The 21,989-nt window shown below is 32.3% G+C and overlaps 1 protein-coding gene across 2 annotated transcripts in view; it reads right to left on the bottom strand.

Annotated features, from left to right (window-relative positions):
- Positions 1 to 21,411, bottom strand: part of LOC114332651 (polypeptide N-acetylgalactosaminyltransferase 5) — an 87,287-nt gene extending 65,876 nt beyond the window's left edge. For both annotated transcript variants that reach the window (XM_050653539.1, XM_050653541.1), the window contains exons 1-3: positions 20,901 to 21,411; positions 16,560 to 16,802; positions 5,337 to 5,503 (exon numbers count right to left, since the gene is read on the bottom strand). In XM_050653539.1, the coding sequence (XP_050509496.1) occupies positions 5,337 to 5,503; positions 16,560 to 16,802; positions 20,901 to 21,115 (625 nt within the window). In that variant the 5' untranslated portion in view covers positions 21,116 to 21,411. The remainder of the gene's footprint in view (positions 1 to 5,336; positions 5,504 to 16,559; positions 16,803 to 20,900) is intronic.
- Positions 21,412 to 21,989: the final 578 nt, after the last annotated feature.

Genomic DNA, 21,989 nt, shown 5'->3' with positions numbered 1-21,989 from the left:
TAAATAATTTTGAACAGATAGTGTCTCACTGTCTCCAACTCCTTTTTCTGTTCTTATTTTGCTTGTTGTTACACCTTCTGATACATTTATTGGCATAGTTGCATTGTCGTATATGTATTTTAGGAGTATTCTACATATATCTGGAATCAATTCTTGCGTTATTCATTCCTTCTCTAATAGGGCCCAGAGTTCTATGGAATCGAACGCCTTATTGTAATCCACAAATGCCAAATGAAGAGGTTCATTGTATTCGTTACACTTTTCGATGAGTGTCCCTATTGTCTGAGGGTGTTCTATGGTACTGTATATAACCTTTGCGGAATCCCGCTTGTTCAATAGGCTGGTAACTATGGTGTATTCCACGAATATACGTCTGTTTTGGATTATCGCGACAACGAATATTTTAGTGTGCAACATAAGAAGTACGAAAGGATTTTGCTCTAATAATTACTCCAATAAACAACAATATAATTTGCAATTTACTTTCGTTCTTTATATTTTGCACAGTAAAATATTCGTTGTCGCGATAATCCAACAGACATATATTCGTGGAATGGGGTATATCGAATTTACTTGATAGTCTGTTGGTAATTATTTTGGTAAGCAGTTTGTACGGATGTGGTAACAGGCTTATTGGTCTGTAATTTCGAGTTTGTGTTTGTCTCCTGTGTGTCCAGTACTTTAACTTCTAGGTTCTCCATATTCAAAATAAAGATCTTTTCTAAAGACTGGACCAAAGCTATCCAAAATAAAAATCTATGGAAATTAATGAATTAAAAAGTACAGATATAATTCTGAATGACCAACTTGACAAACAGCTCTCCCCTCAACGTATCCAGTTAAAGACTATAAAGTGCTGACTGACAGGAAAAATACATCACTTGAGAATGGCACTTTGCCGAAACGCTTGTAGTGATAATAATTTATAATAAATTTTGTTAAGGTATACCAAACCAAAAGTTTTCAGTGTTTTATTCTTAGATAAATTATTATTAAAAAAATTCAATTCGAAGTTTTATTTTCGGAAAAATAAAAACTTTTAATGAGACCAAGTTTCTGGTTACGCATTCGTGAATTCTATTACTTGCAAACCAAGCGAATGCTAAATTAAAGAAGACGCACGGAGGTCTATAATTTGCACCTCACTTTCCCGTCAAAACGTGGCAAAATTCCAACGAAAACATGGTCTCGATACTCAGTTAGGGGTAAAATAAATGCAAAAGAATTAGCTGTAAAACGAAATCAAGAGACGTATTATATTTCAGTTTGTTCAGAGAGCGCCATAAACACTCTTACTGGTTTCATTCTCATTAGAAATCATCAGAATGTATATTTGATTATCTCTTTTTTTTTGCTATTAAAAACCTTAAAAAGCCACAAACTTAATCTGGAGATAAAAATAAGGCTCCAACGATGTTATATCCTCTCAATATTGTATTACGGAGTTGAATTCTGGACACTCACTGAAGCAATGGAGAAAAAACTTGAAGCCTTCGAGATGTGGCTATACAGACGAATCCTAAGGATATCATAGACGGACAAGATAACCAACGAGACCGTGTTACGAAGAGTGGGCAAAGAAAGAGGGGTGATGTATACCATTAAAAGGAGAAAGTTAGAATATCTCGGACACATAATGAGAAACGGTACTAAATACAGATTACTGAAGGTAATCCTTCAAGGTAAAGTATTGGGAAAGCGAGGAATTGGGAGAAGAAGAATATCATGGTTAAAGAACCTGAGGAAATGGTTCTCCACAACAACAACTAATCTATTTAAAGCATCAGTTAATAAAATAATTATAGCCAGAATGATTGCCAATATTCGAAACGAATAGGCACTAAAAGAAGAACAAAAACCTTAATTGGATTAAAAATATTCGAACACGGTTAAACTAAAAGAAATTCCCAGATAAACCAAAAAAAGAATAATTTATTTATTTATTTATAAAGTTATTTGCAGAGCAAAAATGTTCCTCAACTTTTTTTCGGCACCTCGTAGCATTTTTATCTCTTAGTCGTATTGGTAAATTGATCCATCTCCTTTCACCGCTTCGTTGGCTCGTTTAAGTTATTATTTAGACAAATAGCTCATTGTATAAAAAATATTATGGTGACTGCAGCTGGCCAATTCATTACACAGTCCAGAGAACCTGCAACCGCCGAAGAAATAAAACGTTTGTGCCCGATGATTTTAAATTTCTTGCTCTGATTTATCTGCAAACTTGTTAAACGGATATTTAACTTGAATGCCGTGACTCCGAATTTGAGACTGCGAAAAAACAAGACGATGGAAACCGGTGGGACGTTACACAAGGGTAGCAGCGTGAAAAACGAAGAAAATATGCCATTGACAGCTTTATAAAGAAACTAAAAGTACAGTTAAAGTAGGAAATAATAATATGAGCAAAGTTACAGTTATGTAACACTGATTTTACTTCTTATGAAATATAGTTAAATTAATTATGAACCTAGTTAATCTTTTGTATTAAATGTATACTATTTCAAAAGTTACATTTAGGTTGCATTTTTTAGAGGACGTAAAATCAATCCTATGATTTTGTGACTGTCGTAGCAGAGGACATTGACATTTTTGTGTTGCTCACGGCATTGGGAAAAAACCAGGCCAATGTATTTTTTAAAATCTTCAAATGGGTGTAAGTCGGATCAATTATACAGTCCTTTAAGTTTTATACATGTCGACGTCATTGCAGAGAATTTGCTGCTTACTCATGCTTTTTCAGGATGCGACACATCAGCAGCTTACAAAATCTTCTTCTTCACGTGCCATCTCCGCGACGGAGGTTGGCTATCATCATGGCTATTCTGATCTTAGATGCTTCTGCTCTGAATAGTTCGGTTGATGTGCATCCGTACCATTCCCTCAAGTTACGCAACCACGAGATTCGTCTCCTTCCTACAATTATCCCTTACAAGATCGGCAAACTCAAATTCATCAAAATTTTACAGAAACATCCTGGGTTTGCCAGAGGAACAGCATTATTTCTTAATGAGAAAGTCTTTGCTCAATGCTCACTGTCGTTGGCGAACGTTTTTTCGTCTTTTTTATCGTAGAAATAAAAATGATTCTCTGGACAGCATGAGATACAAATGATTCGCCAAGACAGTGACCAAAAGTACATTTAACTTATCATCGATTCCTCCAACAAAAATGCAGTCCACTTCCACAGTCTCCGGGTTTTTCACCGGGTTTAGTTGTGGCACTGAACAACTGCGAATCACTGCGATCCTAAAGATTTTACTGGCAAATGCATGAAAAAATTTGGATACCAATCCAAACATTCAAAACTCTAGCATAGCCCAAACTTCTGCCATTTAATTTTCTTCAGCTGCAATGGAAACTGTGAAAGTATGTATGGTTGCCGACAAGCAGGCATTAATTACTCTGCAATGTGCCTCAATTGTTCTGGTGAAACCTGCAGTAACATCATGGAAATATCGATATCAAAATTAATAGTAAAATTCGAAGATTATCCACAATGACTCCAATTCTAACTCCCGTTTTCCGCAAACATTCATCTGCGATAAAATTGTCTCGTAAAATAATGTTCTGGAAGGTTGCTAGTTTAAGAGATATAACGCGAAAACACTTTTTACCCCTTTTTTTAAGATGGCGACCGGAGAACTTATCTTATACTTACCCTGCCAATAACACATTAAAAAAATATAGTCCAGAAAGCCACTGCGCATCCGCTAGGAAAAATATTCTGATTCGGATTTTTGCACAATCTTACTCAAAAAGGACTCCTTTTAACAAATTTGCATGTTGCCAGGACCAAAAGGTGGTCAAAAAATTTTTAAACGTTTTTTTGTTTTTTCCTAAAATTATTTTTTTTTGCATGGAAAAAAGTTTTTTTTAGGTTTTTTGGATCATTCCAAACAGAAAAGGTCTTTAGTGACTTTTCTCTAAAAATGATAGTTTTTGACATATAAGCGATTAAAAATTGAAAAATTGCGAAATCGGCCATTTTTAACCCTCAAAAACTATGTGAAAAACTGAAAATTTCAATGTTGCCAAGGTAGGTAGATATTCGTTAAACATCGATTGATGAAATCCCGAAGAGTTTTTTGCAATACAATATTCAAAACTCCTTTGTTTTTTAATTGCTAATGAAGCGTGCGCGACACTATTTTCCACCGACCGACAGTATGGTGCAAATGAAAGGAATAAATTCGTTATTTCGTAAACCGGCGACTTTAAGGAAAAATCGCGAAACAGGTCGATTTTTATTTTTAAGTTATGATATTGTGGCATATATGGTATACTAGTGACGTCATCCATCTGGACGTGATGACGTAATCGATGATTTTTTTAAATGAGAATAGGGGTCGTGTGCTAGCTCATTTGAAAGGTTCTTCAATTCTCTATTCAATAATATAAACATTTACATAATTATTTATACAGGGTGTCCAAAAAATGTTTATTAAATTAAATTATTTGACAAAAAAGAAGTAGAAGGACACCCTGTATAAATAATTATGTAAATGTTTACATTACTGAATAGAGAATTGAAGAACCTTTCAAATGAGCTACCACACGACCCCTATTCTCATTTAAATAATCATCGATTTCGTCATCACGCCCAGACGGATGACGTCACTAGTATACCCTATATGCCACAATATCATAACTTAAAAATAAAAATCGACCTGTTTCGAGATTTTTCCTTAAAGTCGCCGGTTTACTAAATAACGAATTTATTCCTTTCATTTGCACCATACTGTCGGTCGGTGGAAAGTAGTGTCGCGCACGCTTGATTAGCAATTAAAAAACAAAGGAGTTTTGAATATTGTATTGCAAAAAACTCTTCGGGATTTCATCAATCGATGTTTAAAGAATATCTATCTACCTTGGCAACATTCAAATTTTCAGTTTTTTACATAGTTTTTGAGGGTTAAAAATGGCCGATTTCGCAATTTTTCAATTTTTAATCGCTTATATGTCAAAAACTATCATTTTTAGAGAAAACTCAATAAAGACCTTTTCTGTTTGGAATGATCCAAATAACCTAAAAAAAAAACTTTCTTCCATGCAAAAAAAAATAATTTTAGGAAAAAACAAAAAAAAAACGTTTAAAAAATTTTTGACCACCTTTTGGTCCTGGCAACATGCAAATTTTTTAAAAGGTCTCCTTTTTGAGTAAGATTGTGCAAAAAATCCGAATCAGAATATTTTTCCTAGCGGATGCGCAGTGGCTTTCTGGACTAATAAAATTGCGTCCTCTTAAAAACGCACACTAACGCCTAAAAATTTAACATTTCAGTCGACTGACTATAAATACATTATTAAATGGAAAAATATAGACAAATACTTACTTCCTTCACTGGCGTCGTCTACAAGGATGATCTCCTTCAGGAGAGGTCTGGGTGATCTGTTGATCACACTCCATACTGTTCGCAGTAGAGTAGACCAGGCTTCGTTGTGAAAAACTATAACAATTGACGTTGTAGGAAGAAGATTGGGATAAGTTTTACTACGGCATCTGAAAAAATTAAAACGAATCATTAAGTACCATAATGTTTTATGATAAATCAATGCCAAATAAATCCGGTTAACACATGGGTAGAAAAAAGGAAAATAGAAAAGAATAATATCTATACAGGGTGTCCAGAAACTTTACCGACAAACGGAGACAGGAGAAGACAGGAGATTCCTCAGATAATTTTAAGATATTTTAACCCAATTCACCTAGTCCGAAAATGCTTCCTAAGGGAGCTAGAGCTCTTTGAAGATGGCGTCTTGTAATTAGTTTTTCCTAAATAACCCAAGAAAACTTCTATTGAGAAAAACAAAAATTGGTACACATATTTATCTTCCAGAGATAAACCGACTCAATGCATTGCGAATTTTAGTACCGGTCATAGGCGTCCGTTTTGGGTAAGGCAACAATTAGTTTATCGCATAACTTTTTTATCTTTAATTTTTAAGCATTTTTGACTCTGGATTATTAAATTGTGAGATATTCTACATATATATATATATATATATATATATATATATATATATATATATATATATATATATATATATATATATGTACGAGTGGTCGTCCAAACCAATACCTGTGGATCTTTTGATCACTGAGTGTGTTTCAAAGATCTACATCTTTTGTTTTTTCATATATATATATATATATATATATATATATATATATATATATATATATATATATATATATATATATATATATATATATATATAAGGTACTCTTGTTTTAGGTCGATAGGATACACCGTTTTCTAGAAAAATCGATTTGAAAATTTTTCTTTTTTTGAATTTCCAAAAAAAATTTCAAAAAAAAACTATTTAGAAATCTGAAAACTGGTACGTTTATTTATATTTCAGCGGTGAATCGATTTCATTAACTGCGAATTTTTAGTATGGGTCATATGCGTCCGTTTTGGGTAGGTCAACAGTTATTTTATAGCATAACTTTTTTGTCTTTCATTTTTAAGCATTTTTGACTCTAGATTATTAAGTTGTGAGGTATTCTAGTACTAAAAGTTACTCTTGCTTTAAGTTGATAAAATACACCGTTTTTTTTTTTGAAAATTTTTTCAATTTTTATTCAAATTCAAAAAACGAAAAATTTTCAATTCGATTTTTCTAGAAAACCGTGTGTCCTACGGACTTAAACCAAGAGTACCTTTTAGTACTAGAATACCTCATAATTTAATAATCATGTGTCAAAAATGCTTAAAAGTAAAAGACAAAAAAGTTATGTGATAAAATAACCGTTGCCATATCCAAAGCGGACGCCTATGATCGGTACTAGAAATTGGCAATGGATGGAATCGATTTATCTCTGGAAGATAAATATACGTACCGATTTTCGTTTTTCTAAATTAAAGCGTTCTGTAGGTATTTAAGAAAAACTAATTACAAGAAGCCATCTTCAAAGAGCTCTAGCTCCTTTAGGAAGCATTTTCGGACTAGGCGAATTGAGCTAAATTGTCTTAAAATTATCTGAAGAATCTCCTGTCTTCGTTTGTCGGTAGAGTTTCTGGACACCCTGTATAAGAATATATCTATTGAAGAATATAAGAATAATACATATTGAGTTTGGGAGAATATATTCTTCTGGATTTGATAGTTTAGTCTTTGTTATCTATTCCAACATCAAACCTTTCTTTCGGTTTGTAATTTAATGTTTATTTAGTCATCATCATCATCATCACGTAGCGCTACAACCCTGGGTGGGTCTTGTCTGACTGTACAACGTTTTTCCAATTTGTTCGGTCTTCCATCAACCTAGGGTCAAATGGAATGTTTATTTTTCGAAGATCTGCTTGGATGTTACCTCTCCATCGCATTCTGGGACGTCCGAGTGGCCCTTTGCCTGTAAGAATCTCCTCCCATGCCAGTCTTACAAGTCTCTCGTTATGAAGTCTGTGCACGTGACCTGCACGTCTTAGTCACGTTTATTTATTCACTGGATTTTAATACATTCTGGTTATATTTTGATGGAATTACGTCCGCAAGACGCCGAAAAAGCATTGGACTATCTAAAAAAACGCTGAAGAAGACGCTGCAATTTTTTAGGCCTTAGGCGATACTGAAGAATGCACGAGAACTTTGCTCATTAAGAAAAATTAGGAAGACGAAGCGTTTGAAACGCATTTTCAAGATAGTCTTGAAAAACGCGGTTAGAGAAGCTAGAATAGACAACAGAGGAAATATTTTTAACAAATCCTCCCAAATTATGGCTTTTGCAGAAGATTTAGACTAATTGCTCTGACAACAGGCAAGTTACGAGAAATGTATACCACTTTCTTAAATGCCTCGAAAGATATGGGCCTATAAATAAACAAATAAAAACCAAAATAACGGTATAAACACCCAACAACAAAGCCAGAAATATTGGTTCCAATTCTCTGTTAATAATTCTAGCTATGAAGGGGTGGACAAATTCACATACTTGAGCTCCCTGATGACCAATGACAACTCCATAACGGAAGAAATCAAACGGCGAATAATTTTGGAAATCAAGTTCTATTCTGGGCTGTGTAAACAAATGAAAAATAGAAACTTAGACCAGAAAACGAAAATGACAATATAGAAAACCTTTATACTGCCAGTGCTAACATATGGATGCTAACATGCCAGTGATAACCTTGTGCTCATATTTGAATGCAGAATCCTAAGAGGAATATTCGCTGGCATCTAAGAAAACGGTATTTGAAAAAGAAGTAAGAGATTAAGTACAAAGGGCAGATAGATTAGCAGGATGCCTTAATAACAATATATGGCGTAACAGATTAAATCTTGAGATTAAATTAAGAATGTATGCATTAGAAACAATATCCAACAAAGTCAAAACACAAAGAGTGCTGGAAACGATAATACTCAGAATTATAGGAAACAGTGATAAGGGACAAACCACCAAGTGATAGAAGAAGTATCGCCAACAACTCGCAATTGAATAATCAAAATTGCTATAGAGTAGTATAGAGCAGCGGTTTCCAAACTTTTTTAGCTCGAGGCACACTAACTTAAAAACTGGTTCAGCCACAGCCCACTTGGGTAAATAATCTCTATAATCATAGTGAGTATAATCAAATTTCGCGGTACACCTACAAAGACTTCATAGCACACCAGTGTGCCGTGACACACTGGTTGGGAAGCTCTGGTATAGAGTATAGAGCAAGAAAAAGAAAATAAAAGTTTCCGAGTTCTGGCAATAGTATAGGCAAACAAGATATCGATTATCCACAAGATTAAACGATATCATGTCTTACCATTTATTCTGACAGGTTCTAACTTATTTAGGATTATCTTAAGCTATTATCGTTAAGTAATAAAATGGCGTGATATCATAAATATAAAACAGTAAAATTATATTAATCAATTAATCAATAGTCTAAATTAAAAAATACGTATTAATCTATTATGGCTTGTGTAAGTATAATAACCTGCACCTACAAATAAACATATACAGGGGTCGGCATAAGTCAGGCAACAAATTTGCATTAAGAGAAAAAAAAAGGCAGCATCAAAATGAATTTATTCAAAGAAATTATAAAAGGAATTTGAACAAAGGTAAATTGATGCCCATCTTGATCACTGCATTTATTGTAACGCAAGGGAGAGTACTATTGTAAATTTTTCTTTAACTGAAAGATGCGTAGTCCTCTTGTAAAAACACGGTTCTTGAGAAGGCCCCACAGGAAGAAATCACAGGGTGTTAGGTCACATGAGCATGCGGGCCATGTGGACGATTCCTAGTCCGCCTATCTATTCTCCAAAAAGAGCATTAAGGTAATCCCTCACACATGCCGCGTAGCTCAACGCCCACATACTATCATGAAACCGACACAACTGTCTAAGCACGAACATGCTTGGTTTTAATCTTTTTCGACAGTATATATTCGACTTGGTATACACGTACCTATACACCGTTATTAGTCGTCTACGCCCTTCCGATAGGGACCTATGGAGGAGTATTACCAAGCCGCAAGCCCTTATCCCTTGCCGTACCGCTCCTCCATAGGCCGATCAGACACCTGCTTATTCGAGACCAAGCCGTAGATTCTGTAGAATTTTAGACTACGACGTTAGCCTTTTTATTTTCTATTCACCGGGTCGGGGATCGAACCTTGATCGTAAATCCACTGTTGTCGACAGCCCGCTAAGCCATCTGACCGACAGAAAATAAACAAGAATATTAAAAAAATATATTTAACACTATAAAAAATGCATATAAATAGAGATAATGATATCGATAAAGATAACGACCCAAGATAGAATTGTGTGAAGTAATGCAATTAATGAAGCCGACCGACCCAGCATAGGGATAAGGTAAATAGAATGATGATGATGACATTTTGTTTTTTAAAATGCCTATAAACTTTCATTCAACATATTAGGCACATTTGACATTATATAAAGTATCTCTATCTAGTTAAATATTCAAAACTGTTTCATCACACTTTTAATACGATATTTCCGTCTTTGTATTAACAAAAGTAATTTTTGATAACTTCTAGTGGTTTGGGTGCGATAAAGATACACTTTGTTGCAACAATAAACTGATAAAGAAAAACAGAAGTTTAACTGACTCAAAATTATTTTAAAGCTAAAAATACTGAACTTTAAATATAAATGTGTTTGTCTAATGTATTACTATGGAAATTCCCATGTTGTATCAACAAAAATCGTCCTAAAATATGGTAAAAATATTTTTTTCAAAAATTGTTTAACCTTCCGATGACCAACCTTTTTTTGTTACACGGATTACCAACGGGGGTAAAAAATGACCCCAAGTCAAAAATCACAATTGACAAAAAAATTAAGTTGTTTTAAGAAATGTATTAATGTATTCGTAATTTTAATGTTACTATTGTATCAATAAATTATAAATAAACATTAGTAAAACATATTTTTAATTACAACAGAACAAAAACAGGAATCATCATTCTGAACTTAGAACTAAAGAAATTTTAAAATATACACCAATTACGTCGCCACAGGTTTAACAAACAATATTTTTTCAATATTGAAATGTTTCTTACATACAATTATTCCACATAATAGACGGTATTTACTTAATATAAAATTGGAATATGGAAGGCCAAGGGAGTTACGTCTTTGACCCCAAATTCAGAAAAAAAAAATTTTTCGTAAAATTGTTTTTTTATTACAAAATATGAGAGTATCTAGAATGATATTAAAGTCAAATAAAAAAAGTAATGAGTTTAAAATTGAAATTATTTCTGAATTTATTAAATAAAAACATGCACTGGGGTCCAAATTTGCCCCCTTGGCTATCCGAAGGTTAAACAATCTACAAGGTTTTAACATTAAATTTATTAACAGACATACTCGTAATGTAAATGTGGGTCAATATACTGTATAATATCGATTGAAAATACCAAGCATCAGCAGTTAAAAAACAATTGATTTAATAATAATTTGATTACAAAATATGCCCCATTTTTTAATTTGACCTTGTTTCTTTCTTGGTAAAAGATTCAGCAATACCTGTAGACGCAAATAAAAAATAGACCGTTTCACAATTAATTGTTTCTTTATCTAAATAATTTTATATTAATAATAGGCGAGCAGTTTACCCCCATAAGCAGAGCCTAGACTGACTATTTTTTTTCCAAGGAAAGTTTTACTTTTAATATTAACCTTAACAAAAATAAAATTTTAGTTATATATGCCGCCATATAGAACGGTGTATAAATATGCCTCCGGGTTTCAATTCTGATGGCGTATTCGTGTTCAGTGACTCCAAAAACCTCCAAGTAATCTATTTGCATCAATTTAGTGCCGATAATCCTCAAACCTCCAGGTGACGTGCCTTAGCAGTGATTTTGCTTAATATTTATATTTTGGCATGTTTATGCACTTTTGGAAGCATTTTATGCAATTTCAAAAGCCATTGTGCATTTACACCTATTTTTCTATAGTGGACTTTTTTCCCATCATCCTGAACATAGTGCAAAAAGTTACAATTTGCCGGTGCCGGTATTTTAGTGTTAAATGCACTGGTCTAACAATAACTTTCTGTTAGAGAGGGAGATTTCTGTTAGTTTTTTCAATCAACCTTATTCATTTCATTGTTATTAGCATTTTTAAACAATACCTAATATAGAAAATAAAGTGTTGAAATAAGTACCTAATATTCTAATATCTAAGAATTCAGCAATTCACGTCGAACTAAAAATCTCCTGCACCGATAACCTCAACAGCAACCAACAACTTTTTAATCCACTATCTGTAATTAATCCAAACAATAGGTTGATATATATTATGAATGAGTGACTTTGCAGGCAGAGGCCGATATTACTGCAGAATGCAGGTAGTTGGTTAATTCGTATGACCTTTACAATGCGTTGGATCATATAGTATCGACTTTCACTACCACGTTCAACCTCTAAAAAAATCAGGTAAATAATGCACAAATTGTTGGTTAAAACGAGATTTGCGTTGTTTGTTTTCAATCGGAACATTGAAATGGAAAATTGCTGCTATTAGGAACTCAAATGACTGAGTGTGTATACAAGAGGGTAATAATTCAAATGGAAATAATAAAACGCTTAAAGGTATAAGCTAATTTTTTGAAAAAGAGTAGAAATCTTAATAGTTTAGTCAGTGAGGTTACTTGGCTCCGAATTCCATCCAAGTGCATCAATGTATCTTGATATTTTCACTGTAAGTAGTGAATAGCTCAAGAAACAAAGTCTACCCTATATCCAATGGCACTTTTATCTTGGGGGTGGTTCCCATCCCTGACCCTTGGTCAAAACCACGGAAGTGGCTAGAGAAACTAATTCTAAGCAAAAACTGTTCTATAATTTTCTTTTGAAAACTCAATACCTTTTGAGTTATTCGTTGTTGAAAATTTGCCATTTTCATTGAAAAATGACACCTTTTCGTACGGTTTTTTGCGAATACCTTAAACATTATGCATCTAACGAAAAAAACTATAAAGACATTTTTGTAGCTTATGAAAAATCAACGAGATTTATTTCTTCATAAATCTTCTAATTAGTTATAATACAAAAAGAGATATGGTAGGTGAAAAAATATTTTTTTGTGCATACTCAAATCGGTGTATTCAAATTAAACTAACAGAGAAATGATTGATTTTAGGGGTATAATGTTACGAATACCTTTTCTAGTGCTTGAGAAGACCTTTAAAACGAGCACTGTTAAAAAATGTCGATTACATTCAAACTTCAAACTAAGCGAGATATGGTGCAAAAAAATTGATGACTAATGTATTTTAAGGAAAAATTAAAAGTATATTTAACCCCTCATTCACCAAAATTTAAATGCATCGTGTTCCTTCTACAATACCTACATTTTATTATAGTGTTATTTCTATGTTCAAACAGTTCGGCGGGTTTAAAATAATTGGTTTTTGAAAAAGATAAGATCAAACTATAGAGCGCATTTGTAAATTTTCTTAAAAATCTTCATTTTTCTCCATTTAAATCGAAAATGATAACGAAATACGAAAAAAATATAGAGTACAGAAATGTAGGATTTTTCAGATAACAATTTTTTTTGTCTTTCATTACTGTATTTCTTTATCATTTTCGAGTTACATGGAGAAATGGAGGATTTTTAAGAAAATTTAAAAATGCGCTCTCTAATTTGATCTTATTTTTTCAAAAACCGTGTATTTTAAACCAGTCCAACTTTTTGAACACAGAAATAACATTGTAATAAAAGATATTGTAGAAGTAAAAGGATGCATTTAAATCTTTGGATTATCTTAAAATAAATTAGTCATCAATTTTTTGCACCATATCTCTACAAAACCATATCTCTAAGCACTACAAAATATATTGGTAGCATTATACCCTTAAAATAGACCATTTCTCTGTTATTTTAAATTGAACACACCGATTTAAACATGCACCAAAAAAAATCTTTTTTCACCTACCATCTCTATTTTTGTATTATAACTAGAAGATTTATGAAAAAAATAGTCTCTTTGATTTTTCATAAGCTACAAAAATATATTACAGTGGAACCCCGATAAGTCGGCCTTCGATAATCATTTCATCAGACAAAACAAACATTTTTTCACTTTGACTGAGGTTTTTATTAACAAAATAAACAATACTGTATACAACTGTACGTAATTTAGATGTACTGTGCATATTATGTACCTATTTTATGTTTTTGCAATTATAATGTGTATTTGTTTATTATTTATTTGTGTTTTATTAATTTGTATCATATTTTCCGGCTAACCCGGATCGACCGCGGTCCCAACTGATCCGACTTATCGAGGTTACACTGTATAGAGCTTTTTTTTTCGTTAAATGCATAATTTTTAAAGTATTCGCAAAAAATCGTACGAAAAGGTGACATTTTTCAATGAAAATGACAAATTTCCAACCACGAGTAACTCAAAAAGTATTAAGTTTAAAAAAAATTATAGAACAATTTTTGCTTCGAATTTGGTTCTCTAGCCACTTCCGTGGTTATTTTGACCAAAAAAATTTCCACCTAAGAAGTGGGAACCACCCCCAAGATAAAAGCGCACATCGGCATAGGGTAGACTTTGAATTAGGAGATAAGTAGAGGCTATTCCCACAATTTCATTGAAATCCATGCAGTAGGATAGAATTCGGAGGTAATATCCTGTTTTTGTTCTCATTGACTGGCGTATAAACCAAGACTCAAAAAAATGCTTTCTTCATATTGTGAGCAAAGTGTATCTTGAAACGGCAAAAGAAATTATTATTAATGATCGTCCTTGAACGTCCTACTAATTTGCCATAAAAAAGAAAAAAATATATTTGAATAAATACATATGTTAATAAAAACTGGTTTGTAACAAAACTATAAAAAAAATCAACCAGATCTTTTTTATACCTGCTATTAAACTCTTTTCTGTTACTATTTAAAACAACTAAAAGAGAATTACTCCAGTGTAGACGAAACCAAAAGAACACTTGCAAAATATAAAAATTACCAGTGGCTATATTTTAACTGCAATATTTGGGGGAAGTCAACAACAGAAAAGACGTACCTATCTCGTGGGTATCGAAATTTTTACTGTCATAGTTTGTTATTAACATTTAAGCAACAAAGTGACTGTTTTGATTCATTTCAATATTGTGAAAAAATTACGCATTGTAGATAAAAACACGACTTTCTTGAAAATTTGTCTTTAAAATGAGATTTTCTAAATTAAAAAATGTTTATAAACAAAAAGTTATTCCATAAATTAAACCCGAAAGTAAGCATTATTTGTTTTCAATTGTTTATAATTATTTAAATAAACAATAATAGTATATTATTCAACGAGCATGTAATGATGGCTATTACTCACGATGATGAAGTTTGCGACACGAGCCGTAGGCAAGTGTCGTAATTCATCAGAGTGAGTAATAGCCATTACATGCGAGTAGAATACGACCTTTTTCTACGACCTTTTTTTATTTTAATTAATAAAAAATTGAATTACCAACTACTCGAGATTTAAATTATAATAATTTACAAAAATACCTAAATGCTATTTACCCCTAGTACGTGGCTGAATAAGTAATTGGTTGCCTACTATTACTAAATTCTTATTTATTGTAAAAATACAACTAGAAATAGTCAATATAAGTTCTATTCGTTTCCGAAAAATTATAAGCTTATAGAATAGAATAATTTTAATTTTTTTTATTTAAATAGAATAATTTTTTTATTTGCATTTATTTTGCATATTTATTTGCTTAAATTTGTACCTACTGTCAGTGAATCTAATAATTAGGAAATGGCTGTTGTCGGTGGACGTATTTCATATATAGTTATAATATATATTTACATTTAACTAGGTATATATTATATTATAATATAACTATATGTTATAACATATTTAACACAATATAACTTGAAAAACAAAGACAATATTAGTTATAAATTCCAATTAACATAAACAAAATGCGCTAATATCACTGTCACTAAATTAAATGATAAACGTCAAAATTTTTAGTAAACAAGATATAAACGTAAAAAATATACTGACTTACAGTTAAAATTCCTTTAAAAATTTTTTGAAGTTAAATATTGTTATAAATTACAATAATTATTGTATTAAATAAACAAGTTTAAGTAATTTTGTTTGCAGTTTATATAAGATTAATATTAAAAGTGGCATGCGCTACTTGAATCTAACTTCAGCACGTGAGTAATGACCCGTGAGTAACTTCAGCCCGTGCCAGCCAGTGAGTAACTTCAGCCACGGGTACAGTAATGAACCAACTTACCAGCGCGGCTGGTATTGGCGTTGTATTGGAGTTCACTCGCATGAAACGCTTCACCACGGAGACAGTGTGTCATTATATGCGAAGATCGACTAACTAAACGGATTAAACTTTTGACATTTTTGAATTACATAAATCAAATTATTTTGATTTTGAATTGAAATGATTTAGAATTGAAAAAATACAACAAAACATAGAGTAAGAAAACAATATATTAGGTGAATATTGATAGAAATTTTGATGGTAATAAAATTATGTAAATAAAAGTATTACATACTATGTATTTTGGTAGGTTCAAATGATAGTTTAAATGATATTACATACTATGTATTTTGGTAGGTACCTATGATACATTTACAATTATTATGTACCTGTTGCTTTAAAAACTATTTAAAAATCACTACAATTATAAACTTTTTTGTTTTGCCATATTGGATAATTTTTGTCATGTCATTTGAACATCCAATCAGAACAAAGTTGTAATGCGACTGCGCCGGGATCAAAGGTTTTAATCCTATTAAAATTCACCCTCATATCGCACGTAAAGAAGTATAACTTAAAAAAAAAACAAAAAGTTAAACAATAATGTCGAAAATAAAAAAATATTACTTGTCACTTTTCCTTAAACAATAAATAGGTACTTACAGGAAGTAAACAAATTAAGGGAAGAATAGTAGTCATTATAACAATTCTGCTTGAAAATTAAAATTACATACACAATACATTTTTGATAAGTGCTTTTTTATCTTCGTTTCCTGGGGTATGAAGGAGAACACTTAATCATTAACAAAATTTGTAATACAATTTTCAACTCACCCTTCTAATCTCACATCCGATAACGACCTGTTTAGTGATATCATATCACTAGCTAGTAGATTAAACTGATTCAATTTGAACTTCTCTTTCATTAATGCCTCTTGCTCTGGGGGAACATGTACTGGTTTTCCCATTTCACCTACACGACCTGAAACGGAAGGTACTACAGGTGCCGGCCGCCATCTTCGCAACATTTTTGCTGAGTATGTCCGGGATACCCCGCCAATGCCATTGTTGATGTTCCTGGAAAGAAAAAAATGTGTTATATAGTTAAGATATTTCTCATATGATCAATAATATTCTGACCTAAAGACATTATTATAGGGGGCATTCAATGATGATAATGATTTCATTGCTAAAAACATGTGAGTTACTTCAATTCAACACTTAATCGCTTTACTTAGGTCTAGTTTTATTTTACTTATTTATTTATTAACAGTTACAACCATTTACAAAAAAAAAAAACAAAACATTAAACTACTAATTACAATAAAGAGATACAAAATATACAAATTACACAAACAATCATACCTAAGGACATTATAACCTTCTAACTGCTAACTTGATCTAAAGAAGAATTGAAAATATCTACATTATACCTAGCTAGTAAGCTGTTAGTGTTCCTAAGCAATCTGACCAAGCCAATACCAGATCCGTAATTGGTCTGGTGTGCTTGTAAAGCAAAAGTGCAATGAGCTTTAAGAGAGCTAGGTGGAACATAAATTATTGTTGAATCTTGAAAAAGTCAGGACAATCCATTAAATTTTTAAAAGTTGGAATGGAAAACTTGAAATAACAATACATGAGGAACCTACTCTGAACTCTACCAAATATTTCGGTATGAACAGAAGTGTAAGGTGACCAAACAACATAACAGTACTCCAGATGTGACCTAACCAGAGAATTAAACAGCAACTTCAATGTCTGCAAGTTACTAAAATCAGATGAGTGTCTGAACAAATCCAAGCTGTTTCACTGCTTTAGCTGAGGTATATTCTACATGCTCACCAAAAGATAAATCACACTGAAACATAACACCAAAATCCTTATAACCACTTAGATACTTTTTGTATATGAGTACCGAGTACCTAACATATAGGAAAAATCAATTTTATGAAAAGTTTTCCAAAACGACAGTACATAACTACAATTCAAAGTTTATTTCTGAAGAAATAAACTTTTAATGAGACCTATTTTTCGGTTACTCCTTCTTGGTTTCTATTATTTGCAAACCATAAGAATGTTGGATGAAAGAAGACAAAGGGGAGATCTAACATTGCATCTCACTACCTGTCTATCTGAAGTGGCAAATTCCAGCGAAAAGTAGGTCTCTATACTCAAATAGGAGTAAAACTAATACAAAAGAATGTTGTCGTGAAACAAAAACAAGAGCTGTATTATATTTCAATTTGATCAGAGAGTGCGTTAAACAATCTTACTAGTTTCATTCTTAGCAGATATTAAATAACTGTGGAAAAGTAGTGCATCCCCTTCTGATGTCTCTTTAAATTTAACATTCTTAGGTTAATGTCCCATCAACATAAGTTTACTGTGATATATAAATTCCTATGATATTTATATGCTTTGGTTGGTTCTTAATATTATGTACAAACCTGTTCCATTTATTATTGTAAACCTTTTCATTTTCATTTTTGGAGAAGTACATACATTTAATCCAAAAAGTGCATCATGGGAAAATTCCTAAATCCAAATTGGGTTCCATCTAGGTCTCTCTCGCAGTGACTTCTTATTCTTGTATGAATAATGCGAAGAAAAATTTCCAATGTATGGCTCATCAGCCTAATTAACCTTCTTTCGTCACATGTTTTATTTCGTGAATTGCTATAAAAACAGACTTCAGCCATTCCTCAGAGACATTTCACCAGTTGACTATTCATCATTAAAAAGCTTAACTAGGGCACTGATGTGGTCCTATTTATCTTTTTTAAGAGTTCAGAGGGGATGTTATCTGGTTCCGTTGCTTTCTTGGTTTAATTGACCTTATGAAGAATGTCATACAGTAGAGCGTCGATTATCCGAACTAATTGGGGACATGGGTGTTTGGAAAACTGATTTGTTCAGATAATCGAACAATACTGATATAGTCAAACATATCTAACCACAAGTGAATGAAAGCCATACATATTTATATACCTACATACTTATTTATATCTTTAATGACAAATAGCAATTAAACAAAAAAGTGTAGGCTTTGCAACAACATATTTTTAGATAGAATATTGAAGAAAATTGAAATATTTTAAACGTTAATTACCAATGCTTGCTCGGTACTCAAGTGCGGGGTGTGGGATTCGGGTTCGGATAACCGGTCATTCGGTTGATCGACGTTCAGATAATCGACACGCTCTACTGTATTTTAAAGTATCAGATCCTTATTGATTTAAATTTCTCTGGATGTTTGGCTTGTGATCTTGAAACAATTCAGTTATACAATTACTTCATGTTTCAAGTATTTCTTGTTCCTAAGTGATAACTTTTCCTGTATTATCTACTGGAGTATCAAAGTTTTTCTTCTTATACAGGCCAACAACTTTGTATACTTTCTTGTGTAAATTGAACATGTCACACTTCTTTTCTAGTTGTTCCATTTCTAAAGATATATTCGCCATCCACTTTCCTTTAGCTGCTCATTATTTTGTTTTATTTCTCTTGTCCTTGTATTGGCAATGTTGTTCCATAAGGTCTAATATTTTTTCTGTTGTCAAATGTTGTAGTAGTTTCATGAACCTATTTATACTACGTTATTCAATTATTATCTTGGTCATATGTTCACAAAATAATTTCCATGTTTTTTCAATATTCTATGTTGTTCTCATATCTTTCATGTAACTGTTTACATCATTTTCAATAATTTTACTTTTGTTGACATTTGAAATAGTACAATTCTTTTGGTATTTTTTTACTGAAGTATATATTTTTTTTTTACTGAAGTACTGTCAACTTTTAATGTAATTTTAGACAATTTTAATTATTGCTGACCTGTAAAAGTACATTTGTACATTATTACCAATAAATACTCTACTCTCTACTCTAATGTTATTCTCTATTTGTTTTAGACTGACTCTTCTCCAGGGTATGTTGATGGAGTTCCTAAATCTTTTGTTGATAAGAATTTAATAATGAAGTAGGTATTTAATATACAATTCAATTGAAGTTACTGCTCCTCTGTCCATGGATTTGTCAGCCACTCACATTCATTCATTGCTGGCAGACAGGGAGCAGACCAAGAGGGTTCTGGGATTATTAAATCACTTGCATTAACTTTGACTTGTCAAGCCAATGGGCACCCTCAGACAATGTTTCATTCTAGTGAACAATGTTACTCATAACGCAGTTAAGAACCTCACAATAAATGATGAAAACTTACATCCTCCTTTATCTAACTCAGCGTTTCCCAACCGGTGGGTCGCTACCCACTAGTGGGTCGTGGGCAGATTTCAGGTGGGTCGCAGCATGGCTTTTACAGTAGCTGAGTGACGTACAGAGTACAGAATAGCTTATCATCATGGGTGAGGGATGGGTCGCGAATATGAAAAAACATCAGAAGGTGGGTCGCCAGACATAAAAGGTTGGGAACAACTGATCTAACTGATTAGCTACCACGAGATTGCTTGGGATTTGAAGTAATGGGCAGGTAGTGGCAAGAAATCCGAAAAGACAGATTTCAATGCACCCTTCGAGCACCATACACTTAGGGTTAGTTTAATAAATAATAAATTTGGTTTATTTTGTTTTATCAATCCTATTCTACTTCCTATGCTACTACTAGGTCAGTTAGGATTTCTGATGTTCTCACTCTGGTTCTTGTTATGATGTCCGTATCATCAGCATATGCTAAAATTTGGACTGATCTATGACATATAGTTCCCCTGGTGTTTATATTGGGGCCTCAAATGACTTTGTCAAGGCTACGTTACAAATTGAGTTTTATTGAAAAATAAAATAAAAGAAAGATTAAAAGCTATGTGAAACCAGTCGGAAGAAATGAAAAATAAAAAATTAAATAAAATCGAAAGCAAAATTAGGAAATAAAAATTAAGGACTACAATAACAGCATGACTCAAAAGACACCTATATGAGAAATAGGTGGACGTACCTAAGAATAAAACTAAGAAAATAAATGAAATGAGGAACAAAACTTATCGTTTTTTAATTAAATAATACATTTCTTGGATGATTAAACAAATGTATATTTCTAATAAAGCTGAACAAACAAACATCACAAGATATATTCTAGTCCTAGTCTAAGGGACACCACTTCCTTAAGAAATCATGCCTAAAGACTTTAATATCAAAATATAAGGAACTTCTTGTACTCACCCTTCTTGAGGTTCATTTAGGGTATCTTCCTGATCTTTCTCATTGAAAATAGGATCTTCTACTAAAGGCTCTGCTTGTATATTATCAAGTTTTTTACAACCACCTCCTATACAGTCGGAATAAAAGGAGAGTACCACTACATCTACCAAAAACCAGACTAAGGAGGTTATGAGGATAACCCTGCATGTATGGATTCTCAGTTTGCCGTATAACATTTTATTAACTTATTCAGTCCTGCACATCACACTTTTTTCCGTTAAGAAGTATCACAGATTCTGTTATTAAAAAGAAAAAAAATGTACTTAATGTCAAGAAATTCTAACATAAACATCCACGAAAAATGATTGTTTATATAAAAGTATATTTAAATCCACTTGTACATAGTCTATCAACTAAAAATGAGATCGTTTATGTTAGTTATTGGTTTAACTATCGCGGGTTTCATTTTCACATACGACCTAGCATTTTACTCGGAAAAATTGTACATTTACACGTCGCACATTCTGCGAAACCACATAGCTGACTAAGCTGACATCTGTCAGAAGTCAGAAGAATGCTAAAAATTCAGGGAAGGGATGTCCACTATTATGGTAACTTTGACAAGTCGAAAAAAGAGTTGGTTTAGGATAAACATTTGGTAATTTTCATGAACTTTATGCTTGTTTAACTGACTATCCTAAAGCATTATTAATGGTATTATTGTATTTAATATACAAACGTTAAATAATAGCCGTCTTTATTTAAACACTTCGTCGTACTAGATGTGGCAACATTGTGGAGGTGTCAAATAGAGGGCCTATTTATAAAAATATAAATATCGCCTGTGTCGTTCTCGTAACCCACAGAAATTGTAAAATGCGTTTTTGCTGATTTGTTTAATGTAAAATCGTTGATTGAAATATACAATATACCAATCAATGAAATATATCAATCAACGGTTGCAGTGAGACATGATTTTTTTAATATTGACGGATTAATAAGTACGCTAAGGAGAAATACGGAAATTTTGTTTTTAAATATATTACATTGCTATTATACATATGAAAGCGATATTTGCAAGTAAAATTGAAAGTCTTATTTTTATAAAAA

Source organism: Diabrotica virgifera, chromosome 1 (genome assembly GCF_917563875.1).
Source record: "Diabrotica virgifera virgifera chromosome 1, PGI_DIABVI_V3a".
Lineage (NCBI taxonomy): Eukaryota > Metazoa > Arthropoda > Insecta > Coleoptera > Chrysomelidae > Diabrotica > Diabrotica virgifera.
This window is presented reverse-complemented; position numbering and strand designations above follow the sequence as displayed.